The sequence below is a fragment of the Podarcis gaigeae genome (assembly GCF_964106915.1).
Source record: "Podarcis gaigeae genome assembly, chromosome: 5".
NCBI lineage: Eukaryota > Metazoa > Chordata > Lepidosauria > Squamata > Lacertidae > Podarcis > Podarcis gaigeae.
The window spans coordinates 71686469-71707531 of record NC_139681.1 but is presented as its reverse complement, the minus strand read 5'-3'; the positions used below and the strand labels follow the sequence as shown (position 1 = coordinate 71707531).

General features: G+C 40.7%; 1 protein-coding gene across 19 annotated transcripts in view; it reads left to right on the top strand.

The window, feature by feature from the left end:
* The window catches only part of DOCK10 (dedicator of cytokinesis 10), a 201776-nt gene that overhangs the window by 34447 nt on the left and 146266 nt on the right, over positions 1–21063 (top strand). For 8 of the 19 annotated variants that reach the window (XR_014565112.1, XM_083742014.1, XM_083742013.1 and 5 more), the window contains exon 1: positions 17824–18122. The exons of 4 other annotated variants lie outside the window; for them this stretch is intronic. Coding sequence is in view for 14 of the 15 variants with exons in the window: in XM_083742014.1 (XP_083598140.1) it covers positions 17961–18122 (162 nt within the window). In the remaining variant the exon portion in view is untranslated. Of the gene's footprint in view, positions 1–2266; positions 2468–17768; positions 18123–21063 lie in introns of those variants that run through there. 7 more of the 19 variants (XM_083742017.1, XM_083742018.1, XM_083742015.1 and 4 more) reach the window with 3 other exon arrangements.

The window sequence follows — 21063 nt, the reverse complement described above, 5'->3', positions numbered from 1 at the left end:
GTATTTGTTAATGTTGAGACTTCGATTTATTGACAGCCCCAGTGGGTGGCACTGACACGGTTATATGATTGTAGGTCTGATTTGCGCTATCTGCGGCCAACCCTCCCCCCTCCCAAAAGCTCAAGAACTTCCCAAAAATTGCAACGGTGGGTTGACAAAAATATTTTCGCACCCAGTATCACCTGACCTTGCTACACCTCTGTCCAGACCATTTAAGTTAATGCTAAAAGCATACCCCAGACTGCATTGCAATAAGTGAATGTATTCTAAGCATGTTGAATACTGTGGCCTGTTAAAGCAACGGTAAACTATGGAGGGTCATTTCTAGAAACAAAATGAATAGTCATGGAGGCTGCTAGAAGCTGAATTTGTTTAGCTGGTGCTCTGCACATTTGCGCTATCTGCCTGCAGCAGTTGATTGTGTGGAACAGCAGCGGAAGATGTGGACACAGCTTGCCATGTGTAGTACCTGCCTCGTGTACACCTGATCAATGTAGGAAGTGAAGTGTGATCCATGTGTGTTTACTCAGAAATAAGTCCTCTTGTATTTGAAGGGTCATATTCCCATATACGTGTGCACAGCACTGAAGCCTTAGCTTGCAATCCTGAATGCACTTACTATGGAGCAAGCTGCATTGAACACATTGGAACTTGCTACTGTGTAAAGCATAGGATGCCACTGTCAGACTCCCAAGGTGCCACAGTGCTTTCTATTCTCTTCATAGCAGGAAACAAAGCAGGCATTTGTGCTTAGTTCATTTCACCCAGCACCATTTCTGTGTAGCCTTCACTCACCATTCATTTTGGTACAGAAGCCCCACTGAAGTGAAGATTGTGCTGCAGCAGTGCTTGGTAGATTGCTCCCTGCATTTGTTTCAGTAAGCCTCTGCATTCTCTTCCTGATGAATACAGCTGCTGATGTTGAGTTATCTGCTAGGAAATTTCAAAATGGACAAAGAAAGTTGAAACCCATGTTTAATTTCACTCTGTGAGTAATTAGACACTGCGGCATTGCCACAGGATGTGGTTAGGAGAACAATGGATCAGCAATATTCGAACACAAATTTTGTGGGTGGGGGAGAGAGATAGAGAAAGACCAAATGGTCTGAAGCTTATGGTTGCAGTCCACTTTCACTGTAGTTGTCCTGTTATCTCTAGTCAGATTCCCTTGAATAAATGGTGTGCAACCTCCGTTCCGTGCTGTTTAATGGGAGCAATTATTATTTTATTTGTACAGAATGGTTCACCCCACTTTAGAATCAGAGGTTTGGATTTGAATAGACCCAGAATATTATAACTGATAGGTTAAGTGGTAGGGAATTGGCAGAAAATCCAAGAAGCATTCTTCTCTAGTGGAATTGGAATATACAGTGTGTCTCCTGAAGAGCCAGGATTAAAATGTGAACAGATAGCAGATTTGCAAGAGCTACTCAGCCAACTTTAGTGACTTTCTCTCCTCTACTTTCTCCTCCTGATCTGTCCACAGGAGATCTGTGGATCCAGCCAGTTATGGTACATGTATGTTAAGTAGGATCTGGCTATATCAGGTTCCTACAAGTGTTGTTGTTGTTTGTTCTTGCCGTTGTTACCTACAGAGTTCCATCACTGTACATGGCACTTTACAGAATACAAGAGAACAGGCTACTGGCCAATGGCTTTTCAATATAAAATTCAACATGGGGGACATAGAGAAAGGGAAGGGAAGTAGAGGCAGGGCTAGACAGGGAAGCAATATACATTAGTTTCAGTCGCACATCCTTAGCCTTAGTTGCAGGCTGTGTTCTACTGGGCATGGGAACTAGTGTGCTGTGCTAAAGGCTTCATGGAAGAGGTGGGTTTTGAAAAGGTAACCCCATGAAGCAATAGAGGAGCCATCTGTTAGCCGTCACTTTAAATAATGCAGATGGGTTTTAGAGAGAAAAGAAACTGGTAATACTCTACAGGATAACCTGAACAAAAACTTCCAAAAATGCTGCAGAATATTTAGTCTGCGGTAAATCTCATCTTGTTAAACTAATCTTACTTACTGTAAGATAATTTCTGTCCCTAGAGAAATGTTGTGAAGAGGCTCACTTCTTAACATTTGTGTTATCATTCAATAGGCTCAGCTACCAACATATAGATATATCTCATAGCTACTGGAACGGTGGATTAGGAGGCAACCAGAAAAGGGCAGAGGCAAGAATGTGTTGCTTGCAAATTCCCTGGCTGCTGGACTCGCCCTCTAGGAGAGACCAAGACAAAGGGGCAGTTTATTCCTGCAGCTCTGTCCAGCTAGCTTGACACCAGAGATGAATTTGTTCCTCAAAAGAGGAGGAGGTAGAAAAAGAGCAAGAAAGTCCAGCCAAAGGAATAAAGCATAACGGAGATGGGAGAAAGGAGAAAAGAAGTAGCAGAAAAAGAGAGAACAAAAATGAAATGGAAAAGGAGGAAAGAATCAAAGAAAGCTGCTTCCAAGCTTGGACAGGTGGGTAGATGACTAACAAACTGACCCTTGAATTCTTGCAGATTCCAAGTTAACACCCCCCCCCTTAATTTAGGTGTGCTGCTATAAGCTGTTGTAATTTTTTAAAAGTTTTAAAGTAACAAAAAAAGAAAGAAAAAAGACATCATTTGCTCTATGAATCATGTTGAATAGCAAGCATTTAAAAAGGTTTGTAAACTTCAAAAACAAAACAAAACAAACAGCAAATTAGCTTTAGCTTTACAAAATCTGTTTTCCTGTTGTGGCAAAGTAGCACGTTTGAAGTGGAAGAGCTGAAATAAGCAATTGGCAAATAGCTTGCAGTTGCAGGGGAGGAAATGGACTGATTATCATGAAAGATCAATTGAGCTGAGTCAGTCTTACAAAAGAAGGATTAATAAATTTGCTACAGGTGGCAATATATCTGAACATTGTAATATATCTCATACTTGCTATGATTTTTAGTTTCTACCTTGTCACCTTCAGTAATTCCTAATTAGTTCTTCTGAGAATAAGATTTTCTATTTCTTGTATTTTGAACTTTGTTTGATGGTTGATGGACTGTAATAAACATTTGATTTATTGAATCATGCAAACCCCCAACTGCAGTCTGAAATAGTCAGGGTTGGCCCACCTGTGAGGCAGACTGAGGCAGCCACCTTGGGCAGCAGAAGCCCAAGAGGCAGTGCCCCCACAGGTGCCCTGCCCACCCTGCTGCCTCCTCTGATGGCAGAGAAGCGAAATTCTGTGAGATCTTGCAAGAGCTCTGTGTCACTTTGTGGGCACTGCTGCACAATCCAAGGTAAGGGTGCCTTCAGCAGGGATAGTGGGGTGACTCTTTCCTGTTTTACCTCAGGAATGGAGATGTATACATTTCAATATCACAATGTGCAGTGTTTTCATAAAAAGATAACAGCTCTATGTATGCCCACTGCAGACGTGCAACCATAGCATAAGATGGACAATTTTCCCAGTCTTTGCTGCCGATTTGCCCCCCCCCCTTATAACGATAAGAAAAGAGGGAGCGGGAAGGAAACCAGTAGCATATCAAAATTAACCTATATAGGTATAGTATACTGTATACCTATAACTAGGTTAGCCAGTGTAGTGCCCAGGCAATCAACCACAACCTTCACTAGCTGTGGTCAGCATGGCCAATGATCGGGAATGATGAGAACTGTAGTCCAGCAACATCTGAAGGGACACACATGGACTACCCCTCTTCTATAACACATCCTACACCTATCTATCCAGGACCGGAGATCTGCAGGAAAAGGTCTTCTGAAGCTCTGGCTAGTACTTGTTGGGTGGTGGTTTGCTATAAGACCTTTTCTGAGGTGCCAGTTATGGAATACCCTCCTATCAGAAATGCGGCTGGCATGAGTTTTGATGGCAGCTGAAAACATCTCTTCACTGAGGTACCGTATTGGCCCGAATATAAGCCACACCCAAATATAAGCCGCACCTTTAAAATTCGGGGGGGGGGGGGAGAGAAAGACAATACCCAAACATAAGCTGCTCCTTTAAAATTCACTCTCACACCTGTTCCGTTTTACCATATGTCTATTTCAGCAGTGATATCATAAAAGCCAATTTTTGTAAGGTCCACGAATTTGAGCCGCACTTTAACTTTTCACGGTTGGAATTTGGGGAGAAAGTGAGGCTTATATTCAGGCCAATACAGTATTTCAAAACAACTGATAAGTCATCCATTTGTAATGGGAAACTGTTTTCTTCTGTTTGCTCGGTATGTGTTGCAATACTGGCCTTAATTTGTTACATTGTGTTTTATAATTTCAGCAATAAGATTTATATGTATAAACCACCCTTATAAAGCGGTTTATTAGAAAACATATAAATAAAAATAGGGGAGGCTGGTAGCCGTGGAAGACTAGTGTCGAGTAGTCACAAATCAAGCTGAAAGTTAGTTAACAGGTGTGTTTGACTTGATGCATACTGGCTTAGGATTGTTCAAACCCCTCATTTCTTAAACACATTGCTATCACTCTTAAGTACGAAATTGATGGCTAACATTCACATTTATCTTTGGAAACAGCAACTGCGCACAGGTAGAAACAAAATTATATGCCATATATGGTGCATGTGCTCTTTGTGCTGTGTCGTCATGGAATATAAAGTACATGGTGATTTCTATTGCCGAGTCGAAATACAGCTTGTTTAGCTTTCTTTTGTTATTGAGGGTAAGATAGACTGACTGGGAGCAAATATGAACTTGCATCGCTTTGACATGTTGACCTAAATTAAATGATGCAGATATAATGGTGTTTAATGAATGCAGCTAGCTTACAAGCACCAGCAGGAGAAAAACACCTCTTCTCTAACTGGAGACAACTGATACCAGCATGGATGTGAAGAAAGGAAAATTAAATCTGATCAACAAAGGAATGTTTTTGCTGGTTTTATTTGTTGCTCTGCCTGTTTAGGTTTACATTATTACGAGTGTAGGTCTGTTACAGGAATGGCTTGCCTGTAGCCCACTATATGTTGTTGAACTCCAACTGCTATCAGCCCTAGCCATCATGGCCAATGACCAGGGATGGTGGGTGTTGTAATCTGGCAACATCTGGAGGGTGACAGGATAGGTACCCCTGGTTTAAATGTTTCTTGAAAGTAATTTCCCCTTCAAGTGGATTTCTCTCTGAACCTATACAGTAGTACCTCGGGTTAAGTACTTAATTCATTCCAGAGGTCCGTATTTAACCTGAAACTGTTCTTAAACTGAAGCACCACTTTAGCTAATGGGGCCTCCTGCTGCTGCCACGCCGCCGGAGCACAATTTCTGTTCTCATCCTGAAGCAAAGTTCTTAAACTGAAGCACTATTTCTGGGTTAGCAGAGTCTGTAACCTGAAGTGTATGTAACCTGAAGCGTATGTAACCCGAGGTACCATTGTACTGCTAGTTATAAATACAGTGAACCTCCACTCTCCCATGGAATTCTTCCATACTTAATCTAGGACAAGAAAAAAGAAAGAATATGAATTTTATAAAAAAGCACATGCAAAAGGGTAGTCAAAACCTTTGGTTAACCTATTTGGTATGAAAAGACCTTATCTGAAATCTAAAAAGTACATACTAACTGTAAATTTGAAATGCCAGGTTGAGTCCTTTTTTAATTAGCCCAATTACATTAATTTCTCTGTTTTTTGAATTGAAACCTTCCCAATGCCTGTTTTCCCTTGATTATTTCCAGCAGTAGCCATGTGTAGTATAACATCTCATTCTGCGGAGCAGGAACCTTGGGTCAGATTGGGGGGACTATTTTATCAGGTGGCAGGTGGCAAAGGATGAAAGCCCCTGCTCTCCCAGATTGGAGCCTCTGTACCTCCTATTTAACTTTTAAACGCCATTGACATAATTGATAATTGTATGAAGGGCATGAATTGTTATTTGCACTGGTGGATATCCAAATGAATACAGATACCAATGATCTGAAATAAGTTTATCTTCTGCATGCAACAGTCAGATAAACAATGCAAATGCAGGGGGATTTCAAAAGCTAGTGAAAGTCTTATGCTATCCACCTTTGCAGAAGAAGCATGACAACCAGATGGCTAAATTAAACATTATTACCTTTTGCTAAACAAAAAAGACTAAGCTAACACAAGCAAATCAGTCAAGAGTAAACTCATGATCAAATATGGAGTGAAAAAAGAAGCTATGAAAAGGATGGCTTATAATTTCCTCTCTCGGCATACGCTCTTATTGTTACTTTGTGTTCTGGCACCTACTTCAAGGGTCTGGACGGATTTCTGTTTCCACCCACCCTTGTTCTGGTAGGTTCAGTTTCATAAACGCAGAATGTCTATCATCTGTGAAGGGGGAATTTAACGGCATTTTGCCGTTATGCATGCCAGTTGGTAGGTAGGGATGGTGATGATTTTCTCAGCAATTGAACTTGCACTTGAGCGGAGCCCCGTTAATTCAATCTACAGTCAGAAGAATAGGTTAGGTCCTGGTGTGTGAGAGTGAGTGAAGTGTCAAAGGCCAGGGTAAAGAATCACACAGTTGGAAGGGACCCTGAGGATTATCTAGTTCAACTCCTTGCAATGCAGCTGTCAAGAGATATGTCTTCAGCAGCTGCACCTCTGTAGGGAAGGAATTGCGCAGCTTAGGAGCTGCCACAGAGAGTGCTCCTTCCTAAACCACCTGTGCTGGTCCCAGGGGGAGGTTACTGTGGGGTGAGGTCCAGGACCTGAATCGAGGGTTGGCAGACAGTCCTCCAGGGGCAAAGCGGGGTCCAGGGCAAGGACAGGAACTCTCGAGGAACAGGACAGGGTGCTGGCCGAAACAGCTCTTCAACGACGTTGCTCCCGCAACCTGGGACCGGGATGACTGGCCTTTATCTTCTCTGAGGCCAGGGGTGGTCCCGGCCCCCAGGAGACCCGCCTCTCCTGGCCTTAAGGTGAGCACTCCTCCTGGGAGAAACCAGTTCCCTTCGCCTCTCTGCCCTGAGCCTCTGCAGTTCAGGAGAGGCTGATTGGTTACTGGGCCCAGGGGGAGACTCACCTGTAGGCACTGAGTCCTCAACCACCTCCGGAGCCAGAGTGGATTCACCTGGTGCCTGCTCCTGAGGATCCGGCACAGGTGCAGGTGCTTCAGAATCAAGGCCCTGCCCCAGTTCAGCCGGCCCTGGAGGCGGGGACTCCTGTGCAGGCTGGGATTCCTCCAGTTCAGCCTCTGAATCGGATTCCCAGGCCATCACACCATCACTTCCCAAACTTGCAAGGGCAGTGGTACTACCAAGATGGTCCCCCTCTGTTGATCTTAACTCCTGGGAGGGTCTATAGGGCAATGGTTATCTTTGCACTAACTAGTGACACCATCATGTCATGTGCAGTTGACAGAAATGAAACTTGGGCTGGATGGCATGTATAAGATGGAACTGCCTTGTTATGATATAACTCCTCACACCCACCTCTACTAGCTCTCACTCTGAAAACTGGTACAGCAAAGCTGTCAGAGGTAAAAACTGAGACTCTGAAGTAGAAACTGTCAACAGCCAGCAAAGTACCCTAATTTGCTGAGGGGTTTGTTCCTGTTTCCCCTAAATATGCAATAGGATGTATCCATTTTCCGGGGCTTTGCCCTGCCAGACTTAAAGTTGTACTATGAATCACCAGCTTTCTGCTGGTTGAAAGATTGGCTGCTTCTTGAAAACACTGAGGTTTTGGATCTGGAAGGTTTTAACAATGCTTATGGATGGCATGCATATTTGTGGTACGACAAGGTCAAAAGTCATAAGGCTTTCAAGAACCATATTGTCAGGAAAGCAGTGTTCAATGTCTGGATAAAATATAAAGACTTATTGGAAAATAAGACCCCAAGGTGGTTATCACCAATGGAAGCTAAGGCCCGGAAAAGACTCAATATGGAGGTCAAATGGCCGAAATATTGGGAAATAATAGAAAAAGATGGAGATAATTGGAGGTTGCAGAGTTTGGAGAAATTAAAAGATAAAGTGCGAGATTGGTTACATTATGCTCAGATCAAAGAAGTCTTCAAGTTGGATAAAAAGATAGGATTCCAGGTGGAAAAATCAAAGTTAGAAACGGAATTGTTAGAACATAAGACTAAGGTACTTTCAAGAATGTATAATTTGCTGCTAAAATGGAATACACAAGATGAAACGGTCAAATCGGCTATGATAAAATGGGCACAGGACATTGGGTACAATATCATGTTTGCTGACTGGGAAAAGTTATGGACCACCGGTTTGAAATTCACAGCATGTAATGCCTTGAAAGAAAATATTATGAAAATGATATATAGGTGGTACATGACTCCAGTCAAGCTTGCAAAAATATACCATTTGTCTGATAATAAATGTTGGAAATGTAAAGAAACTGAAGGAACGTTCTTTCACCTCTGGTGGACCTGCCCTAGAGTTAAGGCTTTCTGGGAAATGATATATAATGAGTTGAAAAAGGTATTTAAGTATACCTTCCCTAAGAAACCAGAGGCCTTTCTTTTGGGCATCGTCGGCCAGAGGGTGTTAAAGAAGGACCGAACATTTTTTATGTATGCAACAACAGCAGCAAGGATACTTGTCGCCTCGCACTGGAAAACCCAAGATTTGCCCACACTGGAAGAATGGCAGATGCAACTGATAGACTATATGGAGCTAGCAGAAATGACTGGCAGAATCCGAGACCTGGGAGAAGAGGCTGTGGAGGAGGACTGGAAGAAATTTAAGGACTACTTACAAAAATATTGTAAATTGTATGAATGTTAAGAAAGATGTAAGATTATTAACAATATGGCACCATTAAGCTAGTTAAAAGGAATATGAAGATAAATGAAAATATAAGAAAAGATAAATTTTGGATAAATATTATGCTAAAATTAAGCTTTTAAGGTTTGGGTAAAATTATCTAAAATTAGGGACACAATATTGGAAAATTATAATATAAGAATTGAAACAAGGTGATAAATTGCCGGGTAAAGCTCGAAAAACTTGGAACGCAGGAACGAGAGATGCGAGGAAGTCCAAAGAAGTGAAGAAAATATGGTTATTGTAAAATTATATGTTATTTTGTTTGTTTTTTCTATTGTATTAAGAAAATCTTTAATATTTTTTTTTTAAAAAAGGATGTATCCATTTCCCATCCACTGGCTACTTAAGTAGTTTTTTTTAGCAATAACTGTTTTTAAAAATGTAATCATACAAACATACACAAAGTAGGCAAAGCATACATAAGCTCACCCCAAAATAATGTCAAAATACTGGGGTATACAAGCAAATGGGAAAGAAGACTAGATTCAAAAATAATAATTTCTAGGTATTAGAAAAGCAGGTGTGAAAGAGATTATTCTGAAAACATCACAGCCACAACATTTTTGCGCTTCAAGAATGTGCAGCAAATAATATTTAATCATAGAGTTAGAACCTGAAAGTGATCTACTCCTACTGTGGAGAGTGTGTCAGACAGCAATGCATATTATGCTTAAATGAGAATTACCCATCCATTGTGGATACCAGTTGTTGGGAATCACAACTGAGGAAAGTGGTGTTACACTCTGCTTCTGGGTTTTCCATAGGCAACTGGTTCGCCACTGCAAGAACAGGATGTTGGCCTAGATGTAGGTAAATCACATTCAATTAAAACTATTTGGAAATAAGATATTTATGGCTGGAATTTAGACCAGAACTCTGAATCTGAAGTACTGGTAGTTTCTCCCAATAATACAATGGCATTTGTCTTTACACCTCCTTTTTGAGGTGTGTGTGTCTTTTTAATTTTTCCTTGTTTCTGCCTATAATTACCAGTCTTTCATCTCTACTTAAAGCTCATGTGTTGATGTTCGGTTCCCTTAAACAGCACATTCTCTACTCACTCGACCTCCTTAAGTGAACTATTGCCTTTTGTCAAACCTTGTCTTGTCTGCGTTTCTGCTGCTTAACCTACATTTCATCTAGTGAGAAAAAAACCCCATGTCTCTCAATGTGTATGGCACATTTTTGATGTGATTTGTGTCACAGTGTCAAATTGTGTTTATTCACTGTGAAATAAGAAATCAGTCCTTTTAGAATGATAGTGTTTAACTTTAAATGGTTCTATCTTCAGAAATGTATATGTGTACAATGGCTTATTTAAGAAGGTGTTTAAATGCCCAGGAGGTTATCTGCAAACCTCACCCAGTTATTAGGGGTGCTTGAAGAACCCATTCTTTGTGAATTCTGATTTGAATTGGCTTGATCTGCCTTCCTTATTAATCTGTGGATAAGAACACAGCTTATCTTGCAGATTTTTCTCTTCTCTTAATTTTGTGGTGCAGTTCTCAGCTTAAAAAGCATAGCAAAAATGCATATATATCAACATGTAGCATAAATTGCATTTAGAAATTTGTATTTTGTGAGAAAATAGGATAAAAAATATGTACTTAAATACAAAATTTCAAGCATGTTCTTTTGCGGAGGGCAGAATCACATATTAATGTGGGGGAGAGAGAGAGTAGATGTGTGCAATTTATGTGACACCGACATGGGCCATGAACAAACTGAACCGTCAATCCCTAATTTGAATTTAGTTCAGCTATAGAGACTTCTGATAATTAAACTGAATGTGACTTACTTCTGAGTAAACATGTTTAGGATTACAGAGCAAGTTCTATTAAATTCCAGCTAACTAAGTTCTCTCTTTGTTTGACAGGCACATTTATTTATAAGTTATCAGAGACACAAGCTGACTCTCCAGTTGTGTTACATAGCCATTTATTTATTTTACGTAGTCAACTGAGACAATTTTTCACAGATTAATTCATATTCTGCATATGCTGTGCATTTCAAGTATTATACTAGCATTAATTACCACAATCCCACATGATAGTACAGTCTTATTATCACCTAGTGGTGATATTTATGCCTGAGGCCAGATTTGGAAAAGGCACTTGCTTCCTCTCATACTTAAGCACTATGATCTTTTAGGTCATAGTGAATTGATATAATTGAAATCAATTGGATTTTTCTTGCATATACTTTCCCCCTACCCATTAATCTTAAGTACATAAAGATGCTATCCAGAGTAAACCCATTCAAATTAATGGATCTAACTTATTCATGTCCTTTAATTTCAGTAGCTCTACTCTGAGTAAACCTTAGCTGAATGGCACACACTCATATGAATCCTATCCCAGTCTCAGCTTTCTGATGAAGTATGGTTACTTTGAAAGCCTTTGCAGGGACAACAGAAACAACGCATGTTAAAGCAAGGTACAAAAACAAAGCCAGCTCAAAACAAAGCATGGCAACGATGCCTGAGAACAGCAAAGTTTAGGTTTTCCTGCTAGGTGACTGAGTGACTTTAGATAGCTCTTCAGGAAGTTGCTGCTGCTTTGAGGTGGCATGTTAAACTTTCTCAGAAATGTGCTTGCCATGTGATGTTTTCACTGTTTGCAAATGCTGTGACTCACTTGCCACTATGAGGAAGAACTATTGACTTATGAAGGTGAAAGCATACTGTTGTGAGTTTGGGGGATTCCACTTTTGATTTAACCGGGCAAGGGTCGCAATGCCCATATGTACAGGTCTTTAGTATAAGAAAGGAAGTTGCTCTGTGCCAGAGGGCAAATGAGTGGGGGGGCCCCTCCCTCAACTGGCTGGTTTAGTTGAACCAAATAATGGTTCTTGTTGATGTTGCTTACTTAATGTTTTACTTTCTATAATAAATATTCTGTAAGCATTCTGCCTTTAAATAATAAATAAATATTCTCAGCAACCACATCAGAAGCAAACATGGAAGAGAAAGGGGGAAAGGACAGTGACAAACAATGCATCACAATGGCTTCAGATGTGCAAACTCATGCTTTATGCAACTATTCCCTAGCAGTTGAGGAAATGATTGATTGGGGTGTGGGGGGTACTTCCCAATATCTGGGGAGCACTGATGTGGAGTGTGGCTCATTATGGACTCATTATGGAGATGTTGTCCTGGGGGAAAGAGAGAAAGGGTTGATAGGTTGACCAATAAGAAAGCCCAGGGGCAGAGCCTAACTGTGTTTAAGGCTCAACACAGGGGGTTTGGCAGTTAGTTTGGTTGGTTTCTTGTGGGTGGGAGGCATAGGAGTCAGAGTGAGTTAGACACAGAGGGGAGACAGAGAGAGTGAATCGGATTAGTGTTTCAAAGTACAGCCATACCTTGGGTTACAGCACTGAATAGCGACCCACGTGTGTACAGACGCAGTGCTGTGGGTTGTGAACACTGCGGGTTGCGAACGTCCTCCCGCATGGATCACGTTCGCAATCTGAGTGTTCACTGTATTTAAAACTTGTTTGCGTTCACAATAAACTGGAAGCTTTGTTAATACGTTACAGCCTGAATATATTACCGGGGAAACCTGGTTGGTGGCAGTGGAAGAGATAAGCCGTGGTGGTGCAGGGTCAATAGTCCATGGAACGATCGGGGGGCTCTGTGCGAACGCCACATGGAACTTTGCTTCTGCCTGGGCTGTCTGCCTGTCATAGTGATGATCCGTTGTTCAAGGCAGGACTAAGTCCAAATGCTTGCTCCCTTGCCCTTCTCTCATTTAGCTTGGATTAAGTGGTCATCTGAAATTAAAAAATCCCAGTTTTTTAAATGCTAAAGAAAATTCAGTAGGCATAGTTGCAATCTGGGAAGCTACTTACTTAAAATATTTCAGGGTGATCTAGCTGCCTTTCGAGGGTTACTCCCTAGAGGGTGCCATATGCTTACTAATTTCCTGCAGTTCCTCATTTGTCTGTTTGCTAACAGTAGTATTTTGAAGAAATTATGTCACTCTTTAACTGAGAGATATTGTGATTCTCTGTCTGTCTGATGCAAGAGGTTTTATTTTTCAAATGGATGCTGCTCCCCTTTCTAAATAACGGAGTGTCTATGCACAACAACAACAACAGCAACAACAGCAACACATTCACCCTCATCAACAGCAACTATATCTGCCCACCATTTGTAATAAGACAGTTCGAGGGATTCAGAATTATCTTTATATTGATTTCTCTCTTGATCCATTTCTTTTGAACAATGTATTGTCGGTTGGTTCCTGTGCTGCGACACATTTTCACTTCAATACTGAAAAAGTTGTTCTTTCAGTGTGCACATTTTAAATTACTTTGTGTTTATCATACTCGAGTTTGCTTTTTCGTTGCAGAGAGTAAGCGGGGTGCCGCGGGAATCTGTAATTGGTCCTGTTCCAATTTATGTATTCATCACTGACTGCTAGATATTCCTAGTTAACTACCACTTCTGTTTGCTCATTCCTTAAGTGCTCTGCTTCTTGAATAGTTACTTTTGTCTCATCTGATCCAGCTTCTATTTTGTGTCACTTTATTGCACTAGATGGACCATTTCTCACAATGATAATGGTGGTTCTTATCCTTTCCCACCGGGCTGTGAATGTGCTTTGAGTTTTCTTTCATTTGCATGTGTCTGTAACATAGCAGGAGTAGCTAGCTGCAACATATAGCAATGAATATCATATATTTTAAAAGTGCTCTCAAAGCACATTCAGAGTGCTACAGATCTCATTCTCAGAACTGCAAATCACCTGTCTTGGCCTCTAGTTCTTAGGAGTCCTGAACACATAAGAATATGTGAGAGCCAATGTGGTGCAGTGGTTGGGAGAGTATTGGTCTAGGACCTGGGAGACCAGGGTTCAAATACCCACTCAGCCATGAAGCTCACTGGGTGACCTGGGGTCAGTCCATACTTCTCAGCCTAACCTACTAGGCAAGGTTGATGTGAACACTAGATGAGGAGGGAGCAATGGTGAAATATAAATGTGATAGATAAATACGGTAAATAAATAAGATGCAATCGAGCAAATGTAAAAATGTTAGTTGTGGCATTGAGAACAATGAGATAGGATGAATGTATGAGTAACTGATTTGAATCAAGGTGATTTTGATAGGTGTTTTTCCTTGGTGATTTAATATAGCAATTTAGACGTATTGCTTTACAGATGAATGGAGCTCATACGACTTAAGCATAAAGACTTTGGCCATACTGCCAACTGACTGATTGACTAATTATTTCAATTTATATCTTGCCTTTCATCACTTGTGTGATCCCTGCCTAAGTAATTTCAATCAAAAAAGCTATACTGAAAGATAAAATGTGCAATCTTACAAAAATAAATTCTGTCAATGGTCAGAAAGGATATGAACAGAATCTGACCTAAAGCAAGAGAAGTTGAAGACATCTAACTATGAAACAAGATTGCAGGCCTTATTATATGGGCCTTTCCCATGGAATCAGCTAGAGAGGGTGACAGTTTTGGAAGGAAAAAAAGTTTGGTAGTTCAAGCCAAACAGTTGATTTGCTGTGCTGACGGGTTGCCTTCCTCTGTTCAATCCAGAAGACTTCTTTTGGCATGGAGGCGGTAGAGTTTGAGACTCTTAATTTCAGGGTTGTGGATTCGAGCCCCACAATAGGTGAAGGATTTCTTCATTGCAAGAGGTTGAACTAGAGGATCCTCATGGTCCCTTCCAATGCTACTGTTCTATGATTCTGTTTCCCCCAATCTTCTTTTTATCAGACTGAACATGCCCAAACCTTCAACTTTTTGACATATGACTTGCTTGCCACAGTGCTGATCACCATTTTGCATTCCTCTGCATCCCTTCCAGGTTGCCTCCTTCCTTCTTAAATTGTGATGCCCCAGAACACAATAGTCCAAACGGCATGTGCCTAGATGGATCTGGGCAAAAGGATCATCATACCTTTTGGGTGGTAACCTGGTTCGTTCCAGATGTTTTGGATTAAGGTGGCCAGCATCCCTGAGCATTGGCCATGCTGGCCAGAGCTGAAAAGAATTGTAGTCCAATTTGGACTACCTGGATGACACCAGGTTGAAGAAGTCTTCAGTAGATTATTATCTGGGCCCTTCCAGATCTCCAAATCTAGTTTATACATTGCTGCCTGTATAAAGATAATTTTGTCAGATACCCAGTAAATAAATGGCTGGTTAACAATAACTAAGTGGAGTTGCTGCTTTCCTTTTCTGCAGCCCATTTGGCTTACAGTTGCCTTAGTTTGAAGCACAAAACTCCTCTGGCTTTTCACCCACACATCAGGGTGACCAAGATGATAAAGGGTTTAGAATGCAAACCTTATGAGGAATGGTTGAGGGAGTTGGATATGTTTAGCCCAGATAAGAGGAGACTGAGGGGAGCTATGATAGTCATCTTCAAATACCTGAAGGGGTGTCTCATGGAAAACTTAGCAAGTTTGTTTTCTCTTGTTCCAGAGGGAACAGCCCGAACCAATGGCCTCAATTTACAAGAAATGAGATTCCAACTAAACTTAAGGAATAACTTATTGATAGTAAGACCTGTTCAAACGGTGGAATGGACTCCCTCGGGAGCTGGAGGACTCATCTTCCTTGGAGATTTTTAAGCAGAGGTTGAATGGCCATCTGTCATGGATGCTATAGTTGAGGTTCCTGCATTGCAGGAGGTTGGAGTATGGTGCTCAGGATCCGTTCCAACTCTACAATTCTACAGTTCTATGAATTACAAAGAGTTTGTCTTGTTCCCTTAGGGTAGGCTCTGTTCTCTTTATACTTCTTTATAGCGATTATAAGCCACAGCTGCTTCCTAGCCGTATCTCGAGCAATTCTTCTCTGTCTCCTTATTAAAGCATTTAAAGAGAATGGACCTGATCCAGGACTGTTCAGTTCTGTGGGAATTTTCCTCCATTAGTTTTTAAAAGGGATTTGGAAAAGAATTGTCTGGCATCCAGTTGCATGGTGAAATTGGGCCTTGTTGCCATAGAAACCAAACTCCAAGCACTCCAGTATGATATGAGTAAAATAGCACCAGCAGCCTGTCATGCCAGGGACATTAATATTGCCCAAGGCCATGCAGCAGACACTAGAAGAGCAAACTACATACACCATAATGGAAGTTAGTCAAACCCAGACTGGTGCTATTAAGACCAGCAATGATAAGTATTTTAGTCTTTTATCTCCCAAAAGGGTCAGCTTCTTCCTAATGTGCAGAAGTAAAGTAATGAAAAGACAAATGGTGCAGGCAAGAGTCAGAGAGGCATCCCATTTTGAAGCAGGAATGACAGCACTGTGTTGCTGCAAGTGTATTTGAAGAAATGAAACTGCTAAGCATAAAAAAGTACGGTAAGCCTTGGACTTTTCTGACGTGTAACTTTCCTATGCACCAGATCATGATTCAAGAGAAGGAGTTTTCTAGTGAGATGACTTGGGGGGGGGGGGGAAGCAAAGCGTTTCCTGGAAGGATGCTAACAAAACTCAAGGCGGATAGATGCAAATGCTGTTTACTATGCCTGTTTGCCTCTCATATATGCATACATGACAGAGCGAGAGAGAATAGATCAAAGTACTGCAGTCAGTTCGCTCTTGATACAAGCAAAGAGAAACATTTGGCAGTGGGCAGGAGGCCTTTTTTAAAAAAGCGAGCCATTTAATGGCCCTGGTAAATATTTTCATTTAAATGCTGCCATATTGTGACAGATTACTGAGCAATTAAATCCTAATCAACCCCTGTGTAAAATGGTTCCGGAGAACAGTGTTAGCAGCCCCATTCTCTTTTTAAACAATCCATTCTATGAAACAGCCGTTCCAAAGATTACATCAACAGGAATTACAGGCTTACTCAAGTCCCCATGAAAGTGAATGGCAAGGCTCCCACTGCCTACAAAAGCAGTAGGGCCGTGTGTGTGTGTGCACACGCATGTTTGTAGACAGAAACAATGTTTTAAAAGTTAAGACAAATGTGACTGCAGATAGTAAGAAAATAAGCATAGAAACAAGAATGCTGTTCCTTCTGAAAACATCTTCCTTGCAACACTCGCAGCTCTCTTCATTTGTGAGAAACGAGGCTTAGTGCCAATTTTCCCTGAAGTACTCTTACCTCACACAACTGTACCATTAAGATCTTGATATTTATCCAAACGGGGTCATGTGGTTTCTAAGCACCTCTTTTTAGCAGCTTTCTCAATTACTTCTCTGCCAGCAGTTAGAATACTAAGTTGTTAACTGCTCAAACCCTGTTTCTTTCGCTGCATTAATTATTAGCAATAAAACATTTACTAATGCTTCCCAGTTGGTTACCTTGCTTTTTTCTTTTTCTTTTGAGGGGTGGTGGTGGCTGTGGGGGTGGGTGGGTGGAGAGATAATCTGTGCTTAATTCCTTGGAAGTGAGCCCTCCTAGAAAGATTTGCCACACACAAACTGCCTCTGCCAGTATAAAAAAATGCCACAGTCTGCAGAAGTGTTTGTGTGGGATCACTCACAAAAAAACTAGTCTTGAAAAGCATTTCATAGCTAAACAGTGGTGTTTTTCATGAAGCCATTGATGTTCAGGCATGAGCTGTGCAACCCATTTATTGTTATTATCCGCCCCATCATGTTTTAATACTTTGACATGTTAATTTCGTTTGAGAAAATGAAACACTTTCATCCAAAGGTACCAGCCTATGTGCCTCAATGAAGCAGAAGCTGGATTTTATTTTTCATCCTTAATAAAGCAATACAACAAAGTATTTCATTTTTAGTCATCACTGTTTAATCCTCCTTATGGTTGTCATTGCTGATTTTCCTCTCTGTGATTGTTAACAGGCATTTAAATGAGTCTTGCCAGATTTTTTTTTTATTAAACAGCTGGTTTATACTTTTCAGCTCTCTGAATCTGGGATCAGGAGGAGGAGGAGGATTATTGCTAAAGAAAAAAAAATTGTTCTGTGTTTTCAGAAACAGTTACTGCAAAAAAAAAAAAAAGAAGGACCTTAATACTCTCTGTGTCGTCTCTCTCTCTGTGTGTTATGTTGTTTCAGTGGATCAAATCTTTCCTATATCTGCATCCAAGCTATTTGGTTGTGATCAGATGATTGCAGCTCAAGGAAATGATTGGAGCGAGCTGGCTGGCTGCAGCTGCACTGTAGGCTGTTTTCAGGGACAAGGAGCTACTGTTTTTCAAACATAGCATAAACATAGAAGTTATTTTGTAGGCTTCAGGATGCAGCTATGGGCTGTGCTGCCAGCATTGTTCTGCTTCAAGCCTTTCGTTCAGTGGTACAGAGGAACTGTGCACATATTTGTAGAAGACGGCAAGAGGAATTGTCACATGAAATCCTGCCTCTGGATAGTGATGATGAAATGAGCAGACCCAGAACTCTCATCATAATGGTACAGTATACTCTTTGCATACAGTGACAGCTGAGAGGGGTTTTTAGGACTATTGTTTTGTGATTTCTTGACTTGCGATAGAGAGTGGGGGAGAAGAGGAGAAAAGAGCATTTGCTAACATGCTTGAAACTCTGTGAAACCCTCTAATTGAAATTCTCCCTGTTACCTAACAGAGTGCAGTTTCCACTTCTCTGCAGCTGAAACTAGGAAAGGCTGTATGCAATAGAGAAAAGGGCATTTTGCTATCTGACAGGATTTCTTTCTGCATTTTGTTTTAGTTGCTGCAAACAGCATCATTTTATTTTGACTATAATTTGTTTTGAATTCTATAGTGTTTCTGTCATCTTCCTTCAAAACTTCTGCCTCAGACACAGCCATATTATAGAGCAAAGTGATTTCCTAGCACTTTCCCATAGTTCCTCACAACCAATTGTTGCAAATGATTCCTTTTAGTCTTTAAGGTGTATTTTTTTGTTGTTATTTTTTTACGGCAGCTAGAGATTTCTTTACCCTGCCAATAGGCTTTTCCACATTAAGAGTGACTTATTAGATTATGAATGAATACAAGAGATCTCTTCATATTTATTTTGCTTTGAAAAGAATCGTGGTGACTTGGGCTCAGAGATGTACCTCCAATTTAAATTAGGTATTGGCTAGAATTGGCTTTTTCAAGCAGAAGATTTAAGAGTAAGAGCACAATGAAATGAGACCACCCTCCTGCTCCCCTTTCCATTCCCCAAAACACTTCAAGTGAATTTCTTATTATTTCTGATTAGGGTATAAAACAAGAATGGTCTTGATTGTTTAGTTCTCAGCATTTTATTTCCAGTTACCATGACCACAGCACAGTGTTTTCAGATGCACTAGTACACTGCAAAGTCTCGAGGCAGGTATGATGTTGCCTCATGTTAATATTTCTCAGTTCTACATGTTATGCATATCTTTCCTCACAGGGTAAAGTATCAGTGAATATCATTTAGGTTCCTGCAGCACACGGCACCTGAGTAGATAGTCCAGAATGCTGCTCCATAGTAAAGAGCCTCTTAATTATTCATAGACATTCAGATATATGGAATGTAAAAGGGGACAAGTGTGTTTTTAGTCCCATACTCATACCTTATGTCTACATGGTTCATATAGGATATCAGCACATTCTGTCCCTGCAGAATACATGTTCAGCTTTCACTTGTGTTCTGCCAGTCTAGACAGCCGACATGGACTATTGTGGTACAAGTGTGGACTCCCTGTTTTAACAAAGGATATTTCAGGTATCCTCTAAGTATCACCCAGATACTAATATTAGCACCACTGTTAGCACAAATTGCCTTAGGAAGGATTTCTCTTTATGGACCGCAGTGGCCTGTCTTTGCAAGTTTCAAAATTTCACGTTCTTTTAATGAACATTTCTGTTTGTAATTGATTTGTTATAGATATGTTTATACCAGGATGGTTTAACTAAGGTGAATTAATTCCCAGGATGGTTTGCATTAGGGTGAAAATAAACAATACAAATCCAGATTATCACAGTGAACACAAGAACTAAAAGGCAGCAAGAGTTTAGAAGCCAGATAAAAAACAATCAGTAAGACTAAAATTATGTGCAAAAGGTTTGGGGAAATTTAAATGCATTATCATGGCACCAGAAGGGGGAAAAGATGGAATTTTCTGGGAAGAGCATTCCCTGATTGGGATGCCATGGTTGAGAAGGCCTGCTGAGAAAGGCAATTTCACTAACACCTAGCACTGAGGAATTGTTTAGCCAAAACTTGGCTTATCTTCTTTCTTAATGACATGCATCACAGGTGAGCTTCCTGAGCAGAAATTCTAAAACACAGGTATTACACTGAAATAGTGCACATGAACAACCTACATATTGCTTTCATATTCTTACATGGAAAGCATTTTACAATGCAAGTGTTTGGCCAGAAAATAGATACTATTACAGGTTTCGGAGAGCAATTGGCAGCCATAACTGCTAGAGTTAGTGAATGTTAGAATTGAGTAAATTGTAGAATTTAGATAATATTTGGAATATCGAAGGGAAGATGTTAGGGCCTCAACTGAGATAGAAGTTGTTAAGAATGGCAAAAGGTGCTGGAAGCAAGTCAATGGAAACTATCAACTAGGCAAGACGTTGCCAAGGTCATGGTGGCAGGCTGTGCAGCAAGAAAAAGGTGCCGTCTTGCACTAGGTTTAGTTAGCACAACCTTGGGTGAGCATCTGGAACCCCTGGAATCTCATGTAGCCATTCAGCAGAGATTGGGGTGGCATACGTAACAATGTTTTGAAACAATGTATTTGGCTGAGCATACATTGAGGTTGGTGGAGTACCTCCCTATTTGGGTAAGCCCTCCCTGGAGAGCTGTGAAATTCAACCACAGAGCTACTTACTTGTGGCAAAATGTGGCCTTTTTTTTTTTTTTTTTTTGAATGCTCAAATGCACATGAGGAGCTCTCACCCAATGTATACACAGGTTGTCCGTTTTCATTGACATTAGCTGAAAAATTATTATTAATGTGGAAGCTATGAATGTATAATAGAACACTTTTCCATAGAATTACTTCCTTGCTTAGAATAAAAAATAGAAATGCAAACCCATTTATAACCAGTGAAAGGTGTGTGACGCAATAGTTGACAACATCTCCTCCCCACCTGGAAGCTTTTATGTTTTTAAAGCAGCTAGATGAATTACATATATTAATCTCTCCCTATTACTGTAGCTGCATGGGAGGGGGTTGTTGGGGGGCACTTAATATTGTTGGGATACTGCCAGGGAGACGGAACTATATCCTAACAAATATATGTTGATGACAGGAGTGAGCCAGCAATAAATCACACTGAGCAAGTTGGAGTTAACTCTTTATTAGCAAAAACAGGATCTGCATAGGAGTGTCAGGCCTAATGAGCAGAACAACTCACCTCCAGTAAGTCTTGCCCCCA